At 40.4% G+C, this 20,925-nt stretch overlaps 1 protein-coding gene across 8 annotated transcripts in view; it reads right to left on the bottom strand.

The window, feature by feature from the left end:
* FRMPD4 (FERM and PDZ domain containing 4) overlaps positions 1-20,925 on the bottom strand; it is a 435,288-nt gene that overhangs the window by 24,131 nt on the left and 390,232 nt on the right. For all 8 annotated transcript variants that reach the window (XM_074966777.1, XM_074966823.1, XM_074966782.1 and 5 more), the window contains 2 exons: positions 17,206-17,251; positions 2,409-2,513 (listed from right to left, as the gene is read on the bottom strand). In XM_074966777.1, coding sequence (XP_074822878.1) covers positions 2,409-2,513; positions 17,206-17,251 — 151 coding nt within the window. The remainder of the gene's footprint in view (positions 1-2,408; positions 2,514-17,205; positions 17,252-20,925) is intronic.

Raw genomic sequence — 20,925 nt, 5'->3', positions numbered from 1 at the left:
CATCTGTAATTGGTAAATCTGATTACAAATAAATGACTACCATAATGAAAGTTCTGTCCTCATTTACAGCAGAAATCTGTATTTTCATGTGGAAGTGATTCAGTTGTTTGTTTTTACGTGATAAGAATGCAGCACAAAAACCCTGGAAATTTACCAGTTTTACCTGTCCTTTTGCACCATTGCTTTGTTTTCTACAATAATGTTCTGCAAGAACATGTGATGTATGCAGATACAGTTAGAAAATACCTATTTGGGAACTATTTATCACGTCACTGTAAAGTTACATTGTATAACAGGCTGACCTCTCATGATGTCAAATTAGAATCATAGAATCGTAGAATATCAGGGTTGGGAGGGACCTCAGGAGGTCATCTAGTCCAACCCCCTGCTCAAAGCAGGACCAATTCCCAATCAAATCATCCCAGCCAGGGCTTTGTCAAGCCTGACCTTAAAAACTTCCAAGGAAGGAGATTCTACCACCTCCCTAGGTAACGCATTCCAGTGTTTCACCACCCTCCTAGTGAAAAAGTTTTTCCTAATATCCAACCTAAACCTCCCCCTCATATTAAACTCAGATGGTCAAATTCAATCCTGCTGTACCTTCATGGACATCCCTAAAGATGCATCAGGGATAGAACTGGTCAATACTCTTTTCTGCAATGTGTAGCAGTGAGTGCTGGTGCCAAACAGCAGGATATGAATACAGCTCTGGATTCTGAACTAGAATGGAGTGAATTAATTATTTTTTGGTTCAGAAAAAAATGGCTAATTTCAAACTGGAATTGAATTTTTTAAATTTCTTCCTCACTGAAATGAAAACATTTCATTTGGGTTCATTGAAAAAACATTCAAAAATGTTCAAACAATATTTTTGAAATGAAAGTCAAGTCAAATCAAAACAATATTTAATTTCAAAATGTCAATTCAAAATGATATTTTGTTTAGAAAATGTTGATTCAAAACCAAATGTCAAAATGGTTAATTTAGAAAATGTGGAAATGAACCGTTTCAACTTAAAAATCTTTCCCCCTCATTTTCAGTTGCCCTTAAACTGCACTTTTTGGCAAATTTACTATTCAACTGAAACATTTTGCCGGGCTCTATTCACCAATATTTTAGGGCTGTTTGGATGTGGGGTTTTGGCACAGGCTCCTCCAAAGTCATTTTTCACCAGTACGTGGCACACATTCCTGACACCTGAAGCCAATTCAGAAACCTAAACACCTTGAAGCCATTGTTTAAAGTAACATTTCCTCAGATAAGTTAAAAAAATATTTTTTTAGAAACTTCAAGGCCAGATACATTAAAAAGAATACAGGGTATTTTTTTTTTTTGAAGAATCTGGCCTTGTTTACTTGAACTGTGTGAGTAAAAGTTGATGATACATGTTACTGCTATGACTCTTGGTGAGCATATTATTTTCCTGTTTATTGTACCCTGTGCAATTTAAATCTTAAAACTGAAACAGATAAATAACATTTTTAAATTAAAAATGAAAAACAGAAATTTCTCTTTGACTGCAGAATGATAATTTACCATACTGTTAATCTACGGATTATATTACAGCATCCCTACTATGGTAGCATCAGAAATGCTGTGGAGTCTCATCAATGTGTTGCTGGCAATGAAGTGCAAATATTATCGTTCACAAACAATAATGTATATTGCTTGTTTCTATTGTGACAGTCTGGGAAGGGGATTGTAATGTTAAAAGGAAATTTGATTCATTCATGGGGGGCAAAACAGAAGGCGATTATTGGTTTTTCAAAGTGAAATTGCTGATTAACAACATGAAAATTACGAGTTTTCTCTATGTAAACAAAGAACTCAGAGGAAGACATAAATGGATCACCAGCTTCTGGCAATTTATAAAACAAGCAAGCAAGCCAGGAGTTCTTCTTTAAAAAGCTGTGTTTTTGGAAGGAGGCCTGACTTTGCCTGGTGACAGGTTAGGGAGAGAACAACTTAAAGTAGATAAAGACCTCTTTAAAATTCAGGTTAAGTTAGTGTTAATCTGTTTTCCTGACATACTGCTTCACTGGAGTTTACAGGTTTTCCAGTTACAAAACTTCCTTTAAAACAACAACAAAAAACCCAACAACTCTACAGAAGAAAAACAAATCCTATGCTAAATTAAGATATGAGCCACATGAACTGTAGTCCTCCTGGAATTTTAAATTTTACATTTACAAAAGTCTGAAGATTTTGTAGTGCTCTGGGCCTAATTAATGGGCTTTAATTTATTTAGATATTTTCAAATGTTCCTCTCCAAAACCTCTACTATATTTTCTACAACGGTACCAAGGCTGTGCTTACTGTACATTTTTCTCCCTTTAGAACTTTATAGAGTGCCTTTGGCTGAAATGGTCTTGTTCCTTCTTCAAGTTAAAAGGGCTTGAGGTACTCACTGAAATCTGGCCATTGATAATGACCTCTTCGGAGAAGCGCACTTTGACCGGGTTGGACTTCAATCTTGCCTTTTTTGCAGCACTGATAAATGCTGATTTAGGAGACTGGAAGAAATAAATAAAGCATTTCATATAATTCTCAAAGCGTAACCTATCGTTCTTTCCTCAGTGACATATACTCTCCATTTTCTGATATGTCAGGTACCACAAGTATATGACAATATGCTCTGTGCATTGTTAATTGAATAATTAAAGAAAATCATAGTATTCCTGGAGGTATGGAAAAATTAAGCAGATACAGACACATGCAGTGAAAGGTTGCACCTTATTCAGCGACTAGACTGGACCAATATGAAGTGCTCACACAGTCACTGGGAACTTCTCATGGGGCTTTTTCATTGATTGCTGTCAAACATGCTTGTTTGCATGAGTGAGCCGTGATCAGTGACCTTTTATTCAAACACGAAATGGAAAACTTTTGCACTGTTTAATGTTGACACACACACACACACACACACAGTCTCTGAAAGTTTTGCAATCCCTGTAGCATCACTTTATGATTTTATTTCCACTTACAGACCAGCTCCACCGTAAAGAACATGCAGACTTGCCCTCTATTCCACATACTCTATATGGAACACTTGGTAGTGACGCATCAGAAGCTAACTAGACTCCATCTCTAAGACACGTGTCATGGTTCCAAAGCGTGCTGTGCTTTAGACCCCTTTTAGACCCTCTTAAGCATACCCCCCTCTGGGGACTACCTGCACTCTTCTTTAGGATGGAACCATGTGGTCCTACCACTCCTAGACTGGATCTCTGGTTAGCAGCCCCCGTTTCCCAACAGTGTTAATACAACAGGCCCAACTGTGTTTGGCACCTGTAATTTTTCCTCTGGGGACCTGTGACTGAGACTGATTCAAGTGACTCAGAAAATCTTCTTCAAACCAAAGTATTATTTATTCACCCAAGGGTACACAGAATGCAGAGTAAACAATAAAGGCCTATATGTTTATTTCCCCTTACTTAAACCTTAGTCTTTCCTTGTGAACTTTGGTAAATTACATTCAGCCCAGTTACCTCCATTTCTGGATTGTGAGAAGCAGCTTCTCCTACTGCAGAATCCTGCCTGTCTCTCCCTCTCTGTCTCTCCTGGCATTTCTGTCAGTTTGCTCACTGGGCAGCCCCCTTTCTTCCCTAAACCAGCATCTTTAAGGTATTAGTTTCTCCTTTGATCCTAGGTTTGGCCTGGGAAGAATAAACTTTTCCAGCCTAGGTGGAGCGAAGCAAGGGGTATTCCCCAATTAATACCTTCCTTTCCCCAAGGACCCTTGGCATTCTCTAAAATAGCACCTTACTTTTGCCATTATTTCATTTCTTTCTGGTTTCTCCCTTACAGCCTCCTTTGGCAGGATATAACATAGATATACTGAATTGCACATGGTGTTTATAAGAAATAATAGAGATATTTCCCTCATTCTTCCACTTTTGGAAACTGGTACAAAATTATAGATAATTCATCACTGACCCTAATTCAGGAATCCTCCAGTCTACTTTTGTCCACTGCACTCCCCACCAAGTTCACACAAGGCCAAATGTTCAGTCATTAATCAAGAAAAATTCTCATTGAATATCAGGAGTTTTGGCTGAGCCATGGCTGGATGATTTGGCCTATTTTTAACAAATTCCTTCTGCTCAAACAAAAAGAAAAGGTTTCCACTTTTAGCAGCAGTAGGAAAGATGTGTTAATTTGAGATCAGTAATATGCTTAGGGCTCCTAGGGGAGTGTCATAAATATAAAGGGAAGGGTAAACCCCTTTAAAATCCCTCCTGGCCAGAGGAAAAATCCTCTCACCTGTAAAGGGTTAAGAAGCTAAAGGTAACCTCGCTGGTACCTGACCAAAATGACCAATGAAGAGACAAGATACTTTCAAAAGCTGGGAGGAGGGAGAGAAACAAAGGGTCTGTGTCTGTTGGTATGCTGCTTTTGCCGGGGATAGAACAGGAATGGAGTCTTAGAACTTTTAGTAAGTAATCTAGCTAGGTATGCGTTAGATTATGATTTCTTTAAATGGCTGAGAAAAGAATTGTGCTCAGTAGAATGACTATTTCTGTCTGTGTGTCTTTTTTGTAACTTAAGGTTTTGCCTAGAGGGATTCTCTATGTTTTGAATCTAATTACCCTGTAAGGTACCTACCATCCTGATTTTACAGGGGTGATTTCTTTACTCCTATTTACTTCTATTTCTATTAAAAGTCTTCTTGTAAGAAAACTGAATGCTTTTTCATTGTTCTCAGATCCAAGGGTTTGGGTCTGTGGTCACCTATGCAAATTGGTGAGGATTTTTACCAAACCTTTCCCAGGAAGTGGGGTGCAAGGGTTGGGAGGATTTTGGGGGGAAAGACGCGTCCAAACTACGTTTCTCAGTAAACCCAGTTAGAGTTTGGTGGTGGCAGTGGTTATTCCAAGGACAAAGGATAAAATTAATTTGTACCTTGGGGAATTTTTAACCTAAGCTGGCAAAAGTAAGCTTAGGAGGTTTTCATGCAGGTCCCCACATCTGTACCCTAGAGTTCAGAGTGGGGGAGGAACCTTGACAGGGAGATTTTCAAAAGCAATCAGCTTCGGTCTGACTCTGCCCTCCTCTCCCTCCCCTCCACCCCCGAGGTCACTGGGTGAAATCCTGGCCCTGTTGAAGTCAAAAGGAGTTGTGCCATTGACTTCAATGGGCCTCATATTTCACCCACTGACTTCAACGGTTGAGGTAGGCCAATGGTGAGCATATTTGAAAATCCCACCCCATGTCATTGAAGAGTTATTTCATTAGCTCTGTAGAATTCCAGTACCCAAACGGTTGGTTGGGGGGAGGGGTGTGTGTGTGTGTGTAAGAGAGAGAATTTAGTGCATGAATGGATTGATAGTGCTGGAATAAATTCTCCATTATCCACAAAGCACAGCAATATATAATTTCAACACTCCCTGTCACTATGCTTCGAACATTGCCCAGGAATAGCAACCATGGAGTTGGTTCAGCCTCCATGTCCTTCCAGTCCTTGGCCTTTGTTAAGACTGATTAAAAACATATTTTTGGTGATGTAGACACCTGGCTTCTAGAAACTAGACTGACATCAGAAACTCATTTCACACAGACTACTGAATAGCCATTAGGTGCCAATAACTGCAGCAATTACAAGATATAACCAAACACAAACTGGGTGCACTAGGAGTGAAAGGCTCTGTATTCTATTAGTAAACCTAGCGTCATTCCAGTTCCCTGAATCCAAACTTGAGCCAGGAAACACAAGTGTCTCCCTTCCTCACATTCATGGATCATGCTTATCTGCCCTTTCTCTGATAGCTGTGACGGGAAGCTGCATATTAGAAATGTTATATGATAGGAAATTCCCAGGTAAGACTAATTGGGATGAGTTGCAAAAACCAGTGAGGACTGTTAAATAATACAGAAAGATCTGAAAAGATTAGAAACATTAACCCAGAAAACAACAAAATGAGAATCAGGTTAGAAAAATGCAAGCTAATTCCCCTGTGGAAAATAATCCAAGGTGCACACATTCAGTGAGAGGGGCAAAACATAGAGAGCAGTAATGTAGAGAGGAGTCTGGGTACTATAAAGTTTGGGGTGAGAGGTCAGGGATCCTGAACCAGGGATCTCTTGAGGAAGTAAAGATCCATGCCTGAATACAGTTTGATTCAGGAAGAGGACAGTTTGGGGATAGCAGGATGTTATTTTGCTAGGGTTTATTTGCCTATACCTGCTGTCAAAATTTATTGGTCATAGCAAGAATTTATGCAAGAAAACAAAAAACAAAAACAAAACACAAAGTAAAATTTCACAAGCCACATGAGTTCCCAGCGAACAGTAAAATATCCAGAGCTGTAACCTTCCTCTGACATGCTTTCGGGAAAAGGCCATTGGCTCTCTGATCTTCTAATGGACACACCTCAGGGCTTGGCAAAAGGAGCATGGCTGCTGTGTGACTCTCTGTAGCAATTCAGTTTTGTTAAAATACACTTTTGTCAGAGGGAGAAAGAATGGTGCACTGGTCCCATTTAATTTCTTTTGATACTCTCAAGAGAGCTTGAGAGGGAACTAGAATGAAGGTCAGGTTTCATTTCAGGATCCCCAGATAACTGAAAATACTGCACAAGTTAAGAAGTGCTAATAAAATGGGCTAATCTAAAGTGCAACCCACTATTTAAATTTATTCTGGTCTAATCATCACCACATGCTAGAGAATTCAAGACAACAAACATGGAAATAAAACCTGTTACCTCTCTCACAGGAGAACGATTCTTCCCCACTGCCCAAATGTAACTGCGTTAGTCCTATATCAGTCTCCGGACAATTTTTTGTTAGAGAGACCCAACACAACACGGTCACTAGATATCGGACACTATGTGAATGACCAGAAGGATGTATATGCATATCTGTGAGGGGCATATGCCCCAGGGGAAGTGGCTGGGGCAGTGCTACACATACTCCTACTTCCCCTCACCCTCTCTGCAGTGTGTATGGGAGAGAGAAAGGGTGATGTTTCCTTCTCATTCCTTCCCTTCTCCAGTGTGTGCAGGGTGCTATCCCACAGGGTATCCAAGTAATGGAGCCTGACCTTCCTACTTCTGGTGGCAGTGGAAAGCAGAGCCATGAGGGGGCTGGCTGATTGGCTCTCACCTGACAAGGCAGGAGAAAAGGGATAGTTTCTGTTTGCTCTTAATGCTGGTAAATCATCAATTTGGCTCTGGTCCGGTCCAGCCCTGCCCTTACCCACCTATAATGGGCTTTACAAACCCCATACTGAGAAAGGCAGAAGGGAGGCGAGAGTCTTCCCTGCTTACAGGCAATCAGGCTGGCAATAAAGAAAACAAGCCCAGCTACAAAGGAAGGAGAACAGAGGGCAAGGGAGGCAGAAAGGCCCAGGATAGCAAAGGGGCCACAGCACCACGTCAGGCTGCCTCTAAGAAACAAACAAGGAAACAAAAGAAGGCTGCAAGCCCTGAAGTTGTAGGGTGGAGAGACTCAATTTGGGTTCAGAGTTTATGGACTAGTCTAACTGTAGGCAAATTGAAGGGGATCAGTTAGGAGAAAGCTGGAACCCCAAGAGAGACTGCACCAAGGGCAGGAGACACCCCCCTAGAGCTAGATCTCGTATGATGTAGGGGATTAGGCCGATTGACAAGTTTTGTCTGGAGGCTGAAAGGAATTTTTGCCATATGACAATATTGGCAAAATTGCTATGTGGGTTTTCTCACCTTCTACTCAGCATCTCAGAAATCTTGTTTGGTGGGGGGGTTACATTATATTGTCATAACTTTGCTGGATACCAGAGCTATTTGTGGGTTTAAATGGTTCCAAAATGAAGTCCCTGTAACACAATGGGTTGCTTGGGCAGGGGCCCTGAGTGTACCACTGCATGATAAGGGGACATGTCTCTGTGTCCTGCACAGCATGGAGTTCCCATTTCTCCTATATCCTGTGTGGAGGAAGGGAGAGGGGCTGGGACCCTGGCTTCCAGCCAGGGACCCTGGACAGGCCTGAGGGCGTAGAGTGGCCTTTGCCCTCAGACCTGCCCTCAGATTTATAGAAGCCAGGCCCATTTGTAACCAGTGAAAATTTGCACTGGAGGGAAGTATTTGGAGGGAATCGTCCCAGCTGGTTAAGAATTTTAAAAATGGTGTGGCCTCTGCATTTTGGCATAATATAGCATATGTGTCTCATTGTTTTCATGTCCACATCAACCTGGCTCTTGGTATTTTCATTCTAAAAGCTGATGAACTAATTCAGAAAAGAAAAACAGTTTTTATTAACTTTCATAATTCCTATGTCTAACAAAAGAAGACCAGTAAGAAAATAGAAGGGATATGCAGTAGGTGATTTCCATTTTAATGTCTTCATATTTGTAGCCTGAGCATACCAGTGATTAATGAATCACAGAGTGGCAAGTTCATTTGTTTCTGATGCACCATCTTTTAGCCAAATGGAAGACATTATTCTCAGTTAATGACCTTAAGCAGGAGGTATTTACACTGATGCAATGTGTCTGTCATTGTGAGATATTTGCACTGTCTGTGATAAAAGCATCCTAATTAGAACTATTTTTGCAAATGTGAGGATCCATTTCAATGGAGGAATCAGAATATGTAAATACAAACTAAATACTAGCACAACCTAAATAATGCCAATAACAGTTATTTCTGTTAAGAGTTCAGATTTATCTTTGATCTTGTATCATGTTTACTTGTGTATGGACAATGAAATAAAAATGCCTTTCTCCCTATGGTCTAGGGTTTTATTCTCATGGACAACTTCATTAATAGTCCAGTCAGCCAACAGATAGCACATTCAGAGCTCTTATATAGTATCTCAGTTAGTTTGGTCTTTGAACAAAGATGGAGTAATACACCCTTGGAGGTGTGTTTGGAGGGGATATAAAGGTGAAGACTGAATACCTCCTTTGCTCCCCATGGCTAGCCATATATTTGACATTTACAATCTTACAGCCCTGATCCTGCACAGGGATCCACAATCATAAACCCTCGGTCTCATAAGCCTCAGTGGGGCTCTCTACATGTGTGGACCTCTTTGCAGCATCAAGGACTTAGATGTCACTGTTGCAGAGCAAGAACTACTCTACTGAACTTTTATGATTCTTGTTCGCAGTGTTGTTATAGCATATAGGTCCCAAGATATTAGAGACAAAAGGGGGGTGAGTGTACCTTTCCCAGACCTTAGAAGAACTCTGTGTAAGCGCCAAAGCTTGTCTCTTTCACCAGCAGAAGTTGGCCCAATTAAAGATATTACCTCACATACCTTGTCTCATTATTCTTCTCATTATGTTAACTTTTCAAAATTGGATCCAATTTTTGTTAACTTATGCTAAAATCAGGTCAACTTTTGTTAGTGGGCCCAGTTTTAAGTTAAATAGTTTTCACTGTGAAAATGGAAATTTTCACAATTTAGCACGTTTTTTGCAGTCAAATCACAGTTTCTGTGAAATTCTGAGACGTAAAACTGTTTCTACCATTTTTCACAGGCCCTGCTCAGACTCTTCTCAGAAGCAGGGCTGATGCACAATATAGCTTTACTGATGCTCAGGAAAAGGGACATTTAACAGCTCAGAATAAGGTAGCAGGTATAAACCCTACACAAAACACCAGTATCAGACTAATAGAAAAGGGAAGGAAAGTCACTTTGGCAAAATGCATGTCAAATCAGAGTCCACATTCATATGCTTGGAAAATAAGGTCGTTTAAAAGAATATACCTATCTGTATACATCCAACCTCAATTTTAGGTTTGTTAATGCTTACTGCCTATAATTGACCTGTTGGTTACTATGAAACGAAACATATTCCATGCTGGGCACAAAATAGGGAAAACTGTATTCATACAAGAAGAAGGTGTTGATGTTTTAGTCCAATAAAATTCGTTGATGTTTTGGTTTGTCTCTGTCCCTCAGGTCAGTTCCATGAGACAAAATTTAGCAAGTACATAAAATACATGAACAGGAGGAGAAATAAACATATTATGATGAATAGTAAGTAATGTACATAGGCGAATTAAATATATCAGTATAAAGCCATAAGTGAAGCTGTTCACTCTCAACTAGTTTGCAACAGCAACAGCAGCAATGCATGTGTAAGTAATAAAATAATGAAAACACCCCAAACTGAAAAGTCAGATATTTTACTGCACAATATGTAACAACCACAGTGCACTGATGGATGATTTTCAATGTACAGTAACTGTAAAATTTCTGACACATGAATTTCACATGAAATAGCTATCCTATTCCTGGCATTTGTTAACTGTTTGGGATTTTTAAAACAATGTTGTGTATCAGAGCCAACCAATTATATTTTGCTATTTTTACTGCAGTTATTGGTCGTGCACATACACAGCACATGCCTCCAAGGTGAAGAATTGTCAATACTTATTTTAATGAAAGCAACATGGAAAAATCAGCTGGTTCATTCTATAGTAAACAATGATGATGTGCTAAATCATCAGACATTCTAGTTTACTGAGATGGTCCCAGATGATTCTACTGAAACCAAGGATTTGTTCCAGATTTAGTGGAATGCTGGGGCATATCACCTGGCCTCCTTCCTGGCCTATTTATCTCCATGTCTATACTACTGCTGTGCTGAGCTCCTGTGCAGTTATACCTTCAGGTATCTGCAACTCCCCTTACTCTTGCTGGTTATGTCTCATGTGGAAGTGGCCTCTGTTTCTTATTCAACAGCTGAGAGGCATAAAGGAAACAGTTTTCAGAGTAGCAGCCGTGTTAGTCTGTATTTGCAAAAAGAAAAGGCGTCCTTGTGGCACCTTAGAGACTAACACATTTATTCGAGCATAAGCTTTCGTGAGCTACAGCTCACTTCATCGGATGTATTTTCCACTGAATGCATCCGATGAAGTGAGCTGTAGCTCACAAAAGCTTATGCTCAAATAAATGTGTTTGTCTCTAAGGTGCCACAAGTCCTCCTTTTCTTTTTAAAGGAAACAGTGTGTGTCTGTGAGGAGTGGGGGGTGCTGCACGACACTCAGCTCTACAGAGCAGCTTTTGCAGGAAGGACTGTTAGGTCCTGTGACTGAAAGTATCATCAGCCATTCCAGATCCAGCCACCAGATGGAAAGAAGAGCATGTGAGGAGGAATAAAGAGAGAACTAGAGGAGGGTAAGTTTAGGAGGGAAAGGAGAACTAGGGGCAGAATAGGGTGGAAAATGAGAGCTGGAAGGGTAAAAGATAAGACAAAATGTGTTGGAAAGAGATGATCAGAGAGAATAAGCTTGAGGCACTCTTCCATTTTTCTGACTAGGGGAGAGGTAATTCTTGATTTAGTCCTAAGTGGCGCACAGGATCTGGTGAATATAGCTGAACCACTCAGTAATAGCGACCATAATGTAATTAAATTTAACATCGTTGTAAGGAAAAAGTGCCAAAGAAACCTACCACAGTAGCATTTAACTTCAAAAAGAGGAACTATATAAAAATGATAGAGCTCGTTAAATAGAAATTAAAAGGAACAGTCACAAAGGTGAAATTCCTGCAAATTGCATGGAGACTATTTAAAGACACCATAATAGAGGTTCAAACTAAATGTATACCCCAAATAAATATATTTATAAAAACAGTAAGATGACCAAAATAATGTCACCGTGGCTAAACAGCAGAGTAAAAGAGGTGGTTAGAGGCAAAAAGGCATCCTTTAGAAATTGGAAGTCAAATTCTAGTAAGAAAAACAGAAAGGAACATAAATTCTGGCAAGTTAAGTGCACAAGTTTAATAAGGCAGGCCAAGGAGTCATTGTGGATAGTTCTCTGAAAACATATACTCAATGTGCAGTGGCAGGCAAAAAAGCTAATACAATGTTGACTGAAGTTTTTCAGTAAACGTTGACTTTGTTTGACATATGACTGTATATGTCCAGAAGCACTTCTTTTAAAAGGCCATAAAAAGGAAAATGGACTTGTTTGTCCTTTTCCATCAGACTACCTTATATTCCATGGTTGAAATCCTGGCCCCACTGAAGTCAGTGGCAAAATTCCCACCAACCTCAGTGGGTCAGGATTTTACCCTAGGAGTTTAAAGGGTTAATGAAGAAAGTGGCATGTCAGACTATGAAATGAGTTCCATTCATAAAGTCTGAACACATAACACAATAAGCCAGTTAATTAACTAAACTGAATAAGATACCTCATGGGATGGCAATCCATTCACAGAATAAAACGGTTTCAAATGATAATCAAATACCAAACTTCCAAAAACCCAAAACTTTAAACTACTTCAAGTGCTTCAGCTGTTCAATCATTTTCTTATCAGCAGAGATGATATTCAAATTAACCTGGGAAAGATTTATTAGATTGACAGGAAGAACAAAAGACCACAATGTTTTGTTTTGGTTGTAATTAAAATGAATGAGATTAAACAAAACCAATCTGTAAAGTTTTAAAAAAATACTAAGTGAATTACATTGAGTAGCAGACCAGAGTATTATCAAGCTACATTATTGCTATTTTCACCTACAATTGTAGTGGACGGTTCATTTTAAGCATGAAAACAATACAAACGCTAAACACAACAAGCGTAAACTGTTCCCTCAGGAAAAATAATAAAGAAATAACTATAATTCTGTAATTCCCTTTGGTGGGCATTCTTCTTGCAGCAATGGGAACACAAATGTTCCTCAGGAGCGGAGCTGCATGAAATTTTTCTCATAAAACACTTGTCAAAAAATGGCATTTTTTCAAAACTAAAATTTGTCATTCAAAATGTTTGATTTTTTATTGTTCCTTTCTTTATCCCATTTCCCCACTTTCACTGAAAAAATGAAAACAAGTTAAAAAGAGGGGTAACATGGGCTAGAGAAAATGACAAAAAGAAAAGAAAAACATAAAACATTTTAAAACTAAAATCTACAATAAATAGTTTGTGAAACATTTTTAATAAAACTAAAATCATTCCTTTTTGAAACCAGAAGAATGAAAACTAATTCAAATTTTGTCATGAAAAATCTCGACCCTATTTTCCAACCAGCCCTACTCAGGAAGAATGGCCTTTACCACACTAAGAACATAAGAATGGTCATACTGGGTCAGACCAAAGGTCCATCAAGCCCAGTATCCTGTCCTCTGACAGTGGCCAATGGCAGGTGCCCCAAAGGGAATGAACAGACAGGTTCATCAAGTGATCCCTGCCCTGTCACCCAATCCCAGCTTCTGGCAAACAGAGGCTTGGGACACCGTTCCTGCCCATCCTGGCTAATAGCCACTGATGGACCTATCTTCCATGAATCTATCTAGCTCCCCTTTGAGCCCCATTATAGTATTGACCTTCACAACACCCTCTGGCAAGGAGTTCCAAAGGTTGACAGTGTGTTGCGTGAAAAAATACTTTTCTTGTGTTTGTTTTAAACCTGCTACCTATTAATTTCATTTGGTGGCCCCTTGTTCTTGTATTATGAGAAGGAGTAAATAACACTTCCTTATTTACTTTCTCTATACAACTCATGATTTTATAGACCTCTGTCATATCCTCCTCACTAATTCCCACACTAATGCTTAAAGTACCCCAGCACCTCTATTCAGCCGGTGACTAGTGTGCCTATCTAGCAACAAAGAACACTAGGAGACTAACCTGGTTTCTGCACCTGCTAGAGTTCCATAGCCCCAAACAGAGTGCAGGCATTGTCTGCTAGCTATGAGGTATGGTGAGGTCCCTCGTCTCCCAGTGCATAGTCCATGAGGGGGGAGGGGCAGTATAAACACACACACAAATTAGTTGGCTCCGCTATTCCTTTTTGAAGAAAACTGTGTTGTGCGTCCTGCTTCCATGCTATTTCCCTTGGTTCTCGTCACTGTGAGCACCTGCCCTTCTCCTGACCCAAAACATGGCTTCAGAAGACATGAGCAAGGTTTATTCCAGTGGTTCTCAAACTATGGTACTGATGACCCCTTTCACAAAGCAAGCCTCTGAGTACACCCCCCCCCCCGCATATATAAACAAGTGTTTTTAATTTAACACCATTATAAATGCTGGAAGCAAAGCGGGATTTAGGGTGGAGGCTGACAGCTCGTGACCTCCCATGTCATAACCTCGCAACCCCCTGAGGGGGTCCCAATCCCCAGTTTGAGAACCCCTGGTTTAGTTTAATGGTGGATGCCTCAGAGTTAAGGAGAAGAAACTCTTTATTTTAATAACGTTGATGGTTTTACTCCACCTTGAATTATTTTTGTCATTTAATATCTCTGTGTTATTATGATTGCAGGGCCAGGAGGCACTGGGCAGGGACAGGCCTACTGATTTGTGGGGCCTCAAGCAAGAGTAGGGACTCCCGTCTCCTGGAAGCATGATCAGGTCCTGAGTTACCCTCTGGTCCACCTGCTGGAGGAAGAACTGTGAGAATCCTGAGGTCACATGGGATGAAAGGCCCAGTCAGCTGCTTGGTTTGATTGTGTTTATGGTTGATCTTGAGGTAATTCTGTTCTCATTTTAGTCACAGTTCATTTAGGATACTACTTCACATCAACGCCATGTAGCCCAGCAAAGGAGACAGCCTGATCATCCAATCAAAAGCAAAACCACCTTAGGCCAGAAGACCACACAGATGTACAGTTACACCTTACTGTCAGTACTGAATACAACAGCAGCTCACTGAACTACATATAACTGCACGACAGGATAGACCCCTTTTTTTCACATAACTTTAAAGCAAAGACTCAAATCAGTCAAACGAGGGACTACAGTGACTTGTGCAAAAATGTGTGTAAGAGAACTTTTTTTCATGTTTTATATATATTTATTGTAATCAAAACCACTAAACATACAGTGAGCCTAATACAGTGCTCCCAGCTACCTCCGTGAGATTTCTGACTACAATGGGGTGGCACATGCTCGACCGAAGGTAAAAATCTGTATCTTGATATTAGTAAAACGATCTGGGTTAAAAAGAAAGAAAAGAATGAAGGTAAATGGTCTTGTTGTGCCTGGCCAGCACATATGTTTAATGGGGCCAAACCCCCTGCTCACTCTGCCTCAAGTATTCTTGTGCAGCAGCCATTGCACAGTCTTGTTGGAGAGTGCATGCACTGTGTCCTGCTATAACCGTTGCTGGCATTAGTTACCTGGAAGGGTACAGGATAAGGGCAGATTAATTAACTCCCATTCCACAGCTGGGACCATAGAGCTGCTTGGGTGTGTGTATGTGTGCGATTGATAGAGAAAGAGAGAGATGTGCAGTACTTTGGGGATCCTGGTCGGTCTTCCCTCCCTCTTTATTGCAGTTAGTGTAGTTTGTAGCTGAGGAGTCACAGCATATGCCAACCAGGACTGGATTCTCATTTGCTTACCTACACACTAAGATCCAAACAGGTTCAGGATTGGTCAGCTCAGTGTAGAACATGGCTGTAAAGCGCTATCACACTACTCAACTCCACACAGTTGAAATACAGTAGCACCTTTCAACTAAAGATCTCAAAGTACATTGTAATCCTGATTTACGCCTCACAAAAGCCATGTGAGGTAGGTAGGTATCCTCATTTAACAGAGCTGGAAACTGAAGAACAGAGAAGTTAAGGGACTTGCCCACAGTCACCCACGAACCTACTGACCAACATTTTCAAACTACTTTCAGGAAGATTGGGAATGGAAGGCCTAGTGGGGGCTGGGTCTCTGCCCCTGCGGGATGTGATATGTTTGGGGTTGGGGGTTGTGTCCTTAGGAACTGGAAGGCCCAGGCAGGGGGCGGGTGGGTTGGAGAGCAAGCCAGCCCCAAGCTCACCTTGGAGTGGTTGCTCTTGTCTCACAGGGCTGGCCCAGCTCCCCATTCCTGTGTGCTGGCTCTCGCTGCTGCCTGCACTACTGGAAAACAGGCTGCTATATGCCTTTCTGCTAAGCATATGCCTCTTTGACAGTAATGTTTCTAATGTATAACGTGGGACATTTAATCTGACAATGGCTAATATATTTAATCTGTATTCTGTAAAAACAATTACACCTTGGATTTTTCTACCCACACAGAGCTGAAGTTTTAGCAAATTAAATCTACATAAAAGGTTGCCCATTTCAATATTTTAATCCATTACTATTGGTTTAATTCTCCTTTTACAAACATACAAGCTGGGGAGGGGAAGCGGGCTATATTTATCTTTCATCACAAAATGCACAACTCTGTGGATGCAGATGGGGAGGACTACAAAAACTGGCTCTTTTCTGAGGGTATTGCAACCCCCAGATTATTCCTGGGTTGAAAGCTGGTTGGGTGGGGGAGACTTGCAGAGGAGGGAAATCCCCCAAACCCATTAGAGTAACAGACCAAATCTCAGTGTCTCAATGAACTGAGATTCTAGCCCATCACACCCCTTCCTGTCCAGCTCAGCTCCCACCCAAAAGACTCAGCCTGTCCAGATCCTGAGCCAAGCTTCATTCTCCTTTCATCCTCTTTCTTTCTAGACCCCACTGGGGCTCCTTCTCTCTCCCCACCCAGCACTGAGCCCCCCTACAGGGGAAGGTGGCAAGCACCTCTGCTTCCCGTCTTCCCTGCTCTCCCTGGCTGCTTTTCTCTCGGGCTCTCCCTGCCCTGCCTGAGTCTCCTCCCTAAACACACACAAGCCCCCTTCACCAAGCCATGCACATCACTCTTGCCTCAAACAATAGCAAGCCAGCATCATCCCTGTCTCGTAGGGAGTGAGCCAATGGAGCTGCTCAATTTTGAGCTCCTGGATTCAAGATGGCAATGCTCATGACTTGGGGGAGGTCTAGGTTAGATATTAGGAAACACTATTTTACCAAGAGGGTGGTGAAGCCCTGGAATGGGTTACCTAGGGAGGTGGTGGAATCTCCTCCCTTAGAGGTTTTTAAGGCCCGGCTTGACAAAGCCCTAGCTGGGATGATTTAGTTGGGGATTGGTCCTGCTTTGAGCAGGGGATTGGACGAGATGACCTCCTGAGGTCTCTTCCAACCCTGATATTCTATGATTCTATGACTTCCCATTCCAGCAGTGGCAGAAGTGCTCATAACACAGCATGCAGACGGGGCTCTCCCCTCCCAGATCCCTGCTCCACCCCCGCCCATCCCTGGCACTGCCAGATCACCTGCTCTGAGCTCCCCCTCCCACATGGCTGAGATAACATTATTAAATCAGGAGTTGGGAGTTTTTGGTTACAAATAGGAGTGTCGCTGACATACCATGAGACTTTGTCAGTCTGCCCAGCAAGTCAGTACAATTGCTGGGCATAGAACTCAGCCTGCTGTTCAGAAAACACTATAGATACTTACTGGGTAAGGTTGAACAACAGTCAGGAGGATCGATTCTTTGCAGCTTCTGTAAGGAAAAAAAAAACAGAGTGAAGATCCATACTTTCATGCTCTAAAGATAATAAGCTTTTCTTTCTAATGGTGAAAACTGTGATCCTGTGGCCAAGTGTTTATTACAATCACATAGCAGAGCATTAGAGAGATGAATAATATGCCAAAGTCACAATGAATGTTAAAAATGAAGTGTTTTCCAATGTAACAAAGCAACCTGACTTGAACCTTATTATGCAGTTTACACTGGGAGATATTATTGGCATCATCAAATAATTGTGCGCAGCAATGATAGCTTTCCCTACTGAGCGTGGAATAGTTTGGATTCATCAAATCTGTTTATCATTTGCAAACTACTTATTTCTTTCACTGGCCTAATAAAATGCAGTTGTTTCTCATGCTATCCAGCTCCTGCAGATTTAGAGCCAAATTTAGCTGAAGACACTGGGGAGCGATAGGTAAAAGTGAAGGCAGAATTTGGCCCTGAGAGTCTTCCTGAATTCATCTTTGGGAATTGGGGGAAAGGAAGATTTTGAGAATATCCCAATTACAGTAAAATATTTACAACATTATCAAAGAAAGATTATTCTTTAAAAATCTGATAGCTCTTCTTCGGGTAAAACCAGTGAATTGAAACCAGGTAAGCAGCACAATTATCTGAGCAGGTGAGTTTACAGGACAACACTAAATTCCATGTCAAGTTTATTAAAACTGGAGAGGAAACCACTAGGAAATTTTGCATGATAAAGTGATTCTGATAACTTGAAGGACAAATAAATGCTTATTTAAACGAGAAAACCCAAGTCAATACTTCATTTATTACATCATTGGATTGCTTGTTTTTTATTAGCTAAGAAAAGGTTAGTTGCCATTTTGTTGAGATGGAGTTGATTTTCTGTAGGCTTTCCTAATTTCAAATGTAATTAATTGTCTGTTTATGTGATTTATTGCCTGGCCAAGTGAAATGCAACTAATTTGAATGCCAGAACTGTTCAGTACAACAACTAAAATAAATCACAATTGTAGGATTAAGCACCATGTCACTGGTTCTGTATGCAATCACCCTGCTCTGCCAAATCACTGTATTGAAATACCATTGAAAAAAATCAGTGGAACCGTGGGAAAAGGAAGCAGAGGAGACACTCAAAGACTGGTAAGAAAATCTATTTGGAATGTACCTGGTGAAGTCAGCACCTGCTAAGTGAATTAGTCAACAGATTAGCCCATCCAGCTTATCAGATTCTACTCCTGTCAATGGCATTGCACAGGTGTAACTGAGGGCAAACTTTAACCATATATTCTTGCAAAATTATAGTCAAAATGATAAAACTTTCTCAGTTCTCACATCAACTTCCCATTAATCATGTTATCTACATTATGTCTTTAAAATAGTACAGATATCCCCTTGAGCAAGAGGAATTGAAAGCTTTGGTTTTGTCTATTGTATCCTCTATCCCAGGCAGAAGAAGAAAAACAACAACAACAACATTGAACGATAGTGAAGCTTTGGAAGAGCTACATATGGTAAATAAATTAAACATCCTTTCATAGAAAAGTCTACAAATCATTTAGCCTAGTTAAAATAAACAGTCGCTTGGAGGAACATTACATGCATGAATTTTTTATTTTCAGAAATCATATTCTGCATTTAATGCTAGGCTCTATTAGTAAGATTTATTCACTCATGAAACAGTATGTACTCCTTGACTCATGGTGATGATATTTCTGAGGAAAAATAGCAAATTTTAGGATCATGGAAGTTTATAGAGGGAATTACCTTCAACCTCTATTAAATTAAAGTTCATAGATTTTGAGAGAATCTCAATCCTGTGTTTATAATCAACTAATAAAAATAATAGAACTATATTTGGTTTAGTGAAAAACCTACTACAATTTTGGGCAATCAAAAATATGCAATAAAGGCAATTTATCATGTGAAATCTCATCACCATAGATATGGTGTCTACACATTTATCTATATCTATATCCACCAAGGTAGGTAAGTAGACTGATTTACAGACAAATTTCTAATATATTGCAGAGCCACGAGGCAAATATTTCATGTCCAATTGGCCACCTTCCTTGCCACCACTAATGCACCTCCTCAGGAACTTATTCTAACATTCCAACCATTGGGCATGTGACAGGGTGCTGAGCAAAGGGTTGCTGATTCAACCCTCTGTCAGCCAGCTCCCATTTAGGGGAATAAATTTGAGCTGGCTGGAGATAACCTGGCCCTGATTGGGGAAGCAGAGACAGCTGCTGCCTAAATAGCTTGGGGCTGTATAAAAGCCTCAGGGGAAGAAAACCAAAGAGGGAGCAGAAAGAAAGGGAAAAGGTAGGGAGGTAGCACCTCCTTCCTGTAGGTGGTGAAGGGCCAACTGTACATGGTGAAATGGTGGTGGGAACAAGCCTGTAAATAAACTGCACCTGTGGTTACTAACCCCCCAGGGTCTCAAAGTGACTTTGTGGCCCTAGCAGAGGCAGGAGCTGCTGCGCTCTGCTACAGGCAACTTTAAAGTGTTGTCATTTTAAAAAAATAATTTGTCATAGAACTGTTTTCCCTCCCTAAATTAAACCTGTCCAAGACCCAGGATAGGCAAGATTCTGACTGGGCCAGAATCAGATTTTTTTTTTTTTTATAACAAGAAGGTGACTAATTTAAAATTCTATCTTGGGGGCAATTTCCAGCTTCGAATAGGACCAGCACTTGCACTGGAATGACCTTTGACACTGGACCATAAATCAGGCATTTTTAGGTATAAGATGACATATCTGGTCATTTTTAGATATTTTTAGGGTCCCTTCTGAGCCTTGTACAATTGGACTAATAATACTGAGGCACCTGGCTTTATGGACAGAGAGGCACACAAAGTAGGCATTAAAATACAATTTTTAAAGACTCTAAAACATTACTTAAAATAGTTTTCTGTAATACATATGGCTCATGCAAAATGCACGATGTGGCATGTAATGTAAATGTTTTATCACCATCTGTTTGAGATGACCTGCATTAATAAATAAAATAATACCTTGCTCTTACATAGCTCTTTTCATCTTTCAGTCTGAAAGCACTTGTATCATTATTACACTTACTCATGACTTCAAAACTAGCACAAACTCATGCTGATGAAACCCTTACCATGCACATCACCATGTAGTTCCTATATAGATATAATGTGTATATATAAAAACAACAAGGAGTCCAGTGGCACCTTAAAGACTAACATTTATTTGGGCATAAGCTTTTGTGGGTAAAAAACCCACTTCTTCAGGCTGCATCTGAAGAAGTGATTTTTTTACCCACGAAAGCTTATGCCCAAATAAATCTGTTAGTCTCTAAGGTGCCACCAGACTTCTTATTGTTTTTGTGGACACAGAATAACACAGCTACCCCGATACTTATGTATATATACACATATATATTAAAACTATATAACCTGTATACTACACTACTCCATCAAGTGTATATATATAGGGAGTATATATAAAGTGTATATATATGTTCTCACACACACACGACCCACTCACCCCCACTGGATGTGTGTGTGCTATTAGATATTAAATACATAAACAAACTGATCACTTGACCTAATTTAAATTTGCACCATTGCTCTCCTAAAAACTTCAGGACAGCAACAGCACAAGGCAAAGACAAAAAAATCACTGTCAAATTTTCCCTTTGCACAA

Source organism: Natator depressus, chromosome 1 (assembly GCF_965152275.1).
Source record: "Natator depressus isolate rNatDep1 chromosome 1, rNatDep2.hap1, whole genome shotgun sequence".
NCBI lineage: Eukaryota > Metazoa > Chordata > Testudines > Cheloniidae > Natator > Natator depressus.
Note: the sequence above shows the minus strand (reverse complement) of the source record. Positions and strands in the feature narration are given on the sequence as shown.